The sequence below is a fragment of the Aristolochia californica genome, unplaced genomic scaffold, assembly GCF_029961685.1.
Source record: "Aristolochia californica isolate CCGP_79_NKW_82.1479 unplaced genomic scaffold, dmAriCali1.0.hap1 SCAF_7, whole genome shotgun sequence".
Classification (NCBI taxonomy): Eukaryota; Viridiplantae; Streptophyta; class Magnoliopsida; order Piperales; family Aristolochiaceae; genus Aristolochia; species Aristolochia californica.
In genome coordinates, this window is record NW_027182268.1 from 2881897 (window position 1) to 2885571 (window position 3675).

At 41.9% G+C, this 3675-nt stretch overlaps 1 protein-coding gene across 1 annotated transcript; it reads right to left on the reverse strand.

Moving 5' to 3' along the window:
- Nucleotides 1–968: 968 nt before the first annotated feature.
- Nucleotides 969–2021, reverse strand: LOC137936207 (transcription repressor MYB5-like). Its single transcript, XM_068780775.1, has 2 exons — nt 1690–2021; nt 969–1557 (listed from the first exon to the last, which is right to left on the reverse strand). Exons 1-2 carry the CDS (start codon nt 2019–2021, stop codon nt 969–971), a joined length of 921 nt encoding a protein of 306 aa, XP_068636876.1.
- Nucleotides 2022–3675: the final 1654 nt, after the last annotated feature.

Genomic DNA, 3675 nt, shown 5'->3' on the forward strand with positions numbered 1-3675 from the left:
GCGACACGTAAGCAGTCAAAGCTTACGTGTCACCTTTGACTGTCCACATATACAGTGGACCGGTCAAAGTTCGGTAGTTTTGTAAATAATTTGTGGTCTTCGTTATTTTCATAAATAAATTGTTTAAAACCGGTATTTTGGTAAAATTCCCTATAACAAACTCCTAAATCATTGCTATTATGCATCAAAAGTTGGAGGTTTGGACATTTCAAGAGAGACGGTTATCTCTCCAAGATTGTAAAGGGTGTAAATTTTTCTTTGTTTTGTAACTTTTCAATTTCTCCCTTGGTTCATCTACAACATTTTCAAATCTAAATTGTACTGTTTGCTAAAGCTAGAATTTAGCTAATCCCTGACTATTCACTGAAGATATCTTTGAGTTATTTTGATCTTATTCCGGTAGAAGGTTATCATAGACATAGTAATGAACAAGAACGGTTTTTTTATATCAACAATTTAAGATTTAAGTACCTCAACTTCGGGAGCAAAAATCCCAAGCAATGAAAATGCAAATTAAGGAGTTTCAGGGATTCAAAAACGCTAGCTAACCAGAACTCTGAAACTAGCACGGATGTTCATTATGATTTCACAAGATCAACTTTTATAATAATCTTAGTATTCTTTGAGATGGTTCTTCATCGGTCTCAAAATGGACGCTTGATTCCGTTTCGACAGCTAAACTCATTTTGATGGATATTTCGCGGCGTTTTTTGGCCCTCTCGAAGTAGAGCTTCTGCATGCGTCGTCAAATTGGGAGTATATTGGGAGCAATGCGAAGCCAGGAAGACGATAAAGAAAGACTAAAATCCATAAGCCAGAAAGGTAGGCATTATCAGCAAATGAGTCTAATAGTGTTTGTCTATAAGCCACCCGTGCGCGCTATCTCTTCTCTATGAGAGTCTCGTACTATAACCAAGCAAATACACTCACAGGATCCATAAATTTCCGTGGGTAAAGTCGCCTTACTTTCAGAGAAGCTTATCGATCTGATGGGCATAGTGCTCGTCTTCACCGTTGGCACCCGCCGCTGATGCACCGGCGCCAGCTTCCCAGTTGTTTCCGTAAACAAGACTGGGTATGGGCACTCCACAAATGAACCGCCCCGACTCCGACTGCTGCTGCTGCTGAAGTGTAAGCGTGTCTTCATTCATCAAAGAATTCAGAAAACAAGTGAAGATGTCCTCGCTGCAGTAATCCCTTTCAACTTCTTCATTGCTGTTTCCTTGGCTGTTCTGGGTTATCAGACAGTCGGAACTCATGTCCCAGCTTTCACCTCCAGTACCAACCTTTCCGTGTTGATTATCGAGCTCAGTCCTCACGACGCACCCGTTGCCATTGGTCCTTCCGTCAGTCTCTCTGCACTTTCCGGCAACTTGAGCGTTTGAAGAAGGGTTGATTTTAGGAACAGGTAGGGTATCAAGAGGAGAAGGGTTGAGTGGTTTGTGAGTCCTGGGATCAATTCCGTGGCTTATGAGCTTCTTGCTGAGATGGGTGTTCCAGTAGTTCTTTACCTCGTTGTCGGTCCGCCCCGGTAACCTCCCCGCTATCAGAGACCACCTGTAATTGAAAGACGAAACAAGCCCGAGTTCTCAAACCCTGATCCAGAAAGAAACGACAAGATCCAGTGCAGTTGCACCAGATTATATATAAGATGTAGTAACTGGGCAGCGAAAAGCCAAGATCTACTACCTGTTACCGAGAAGACGATGGAGGCGCAGGATGAGATCTTCTTCGTCGGGGGTGATCCGACCACGCTTCACAGAGGGGCGGAGATAATTCATCCAACGAAGACGGCAGCTCTTGCCACACCTGAGCAGGCCCGCCCGGTTGGGTAGCGTCCGCCACCGCCCCTCTCCCTCTCGGTTAATGCAGTTGGACAGGAGCTCGTCCTCTTCCGGCGTCCAGGGACCTCTCTTCAGACCCACCTTGCTGCAGCATGGCGTGGTTTCTGGTCCTGTCCCAGCCGAGGAATACGACGACCCTGAAGGATTTCTAGTCGACAGGGATGAAATGTTACTCATGGCTGGCTCCTCCTTCCAATCTCCACTGTCTAAGTCTTCGTTTGAACTTATGGATGGATCGCTGGAAAATGCAAAAGCGTTGGATGGGAAGGAAGAAAGAGGCGGGCGAGCGCTCTTAATTTCTTACACATTTTGAAACTTAATTAAATGCATGCATGATAAATCCATAAGGGCCAATTTTTATTTTCTTATTATGAATGGTTAATTTGTCTCCAAATACTAAGCCTGTAGACCTCAAGTCACAGGTCACCGTTCTTCTCCACCAAGACTTTCTGGATTAGCAACTCACTGGAAAGTGGGAAGTGGAGACAGGAAAAGAAAAGTACAGTAGCGAAAACCAACTGTAAAATGAAAATAACAAAAGAAGAAGAAGAAGAAGAGCACGACGTTACCCAGAGCAGAGCAGGAATTCCCAGTCCTAGGCCCCACTTTGGAGCTTCCCATTTTGTCGACGATGATAAAGTTTTCTTTTTACAACTAGGAACGGGGTGAATCACTGGATTTCCATCACGGAGCCCAGACGTCTCTGCACACTGAATAGAAGGATCGAGGAAGAGACATCTCTAGAGTCTGCTCTTTCTTAAGTCCACTTTGAAAAAACTATTTTGAGAAGAGGAAAAACAGAGTGAAAGAAAACTATGGCAAGTTTACTCAATAATTGCATCTGTAACGTCAACCACTTTTGGCCTTTTTGCAAGACTCCTGGCAATAGTTTCTTTTTTTTTTTCTTTTTTTTTGTTTTTGGCGTCTCTGGCTCTATCCTCAACCAACGTTCTTTGCCGTTGAACGACAGGCCCTTCCCTGAGAAGAAGACTTAAACTGCTTTTCACGGGTACGATCCTCCCCACCTTTGATTGCATTATCTAATACTTTTTGTCCACAAAGAAAAACGTTCTTTAACAACTTTTAATGTTCACTCGTAGGGCAAAGACCAACTTTAGATGAATTTCTTTTTCAACACAAATTTACTTTGAAAATGATTGGACACAAACAGAATCACCTTCTGAGCTACACTACCTATAACACTTTACTAAAAAACAATTCCCTACCCCAAACCAACAAACCATTGGATGTTATAGTCCTAGGTTAAATGATTGGTTTTTTACTATCAAATAAATCGGTCTTTTGGTATGTATTGGCTAGGTGTGTAACATTTGGTATCAGAGTGGACACCACGTTGCGAGTTCGACTCCCGACATGGGCGATCATGTTGACCCAAAAGCGGCGGCCATGTAACAGTGGACCAACGTCGCTAGTGTTAAGCCGTCGTGGTTGTAGGCTCGTAACGGTGGATATACTATTATGGTCATGGGGTGTTTGGTTTTCCATTAGAAAACAGATCGGTCTTTTGGTATGTATTGGTTAGGTACGTAACATTGGAATTGGGCCAAGTGACTTATCAAGAATGAGAAAAATTGATATTCTAAAATTAAAAATTAATGCACATGGAGTATTAAAATAATTATAAAATAATTAACCACACACCATAAGGGTTAATTAGTCTACTCAAATAATAACGAATATTGACAAATATCATCTATTAAAGACTTACTTGCAAAAATAAATCATGTCGTAGACTTATGTGCAAAAATAATTCATGAACTTAAGTGTAAAAATAATCAAAAAGTCTTTTACCTACAAATTTTCAACCAAA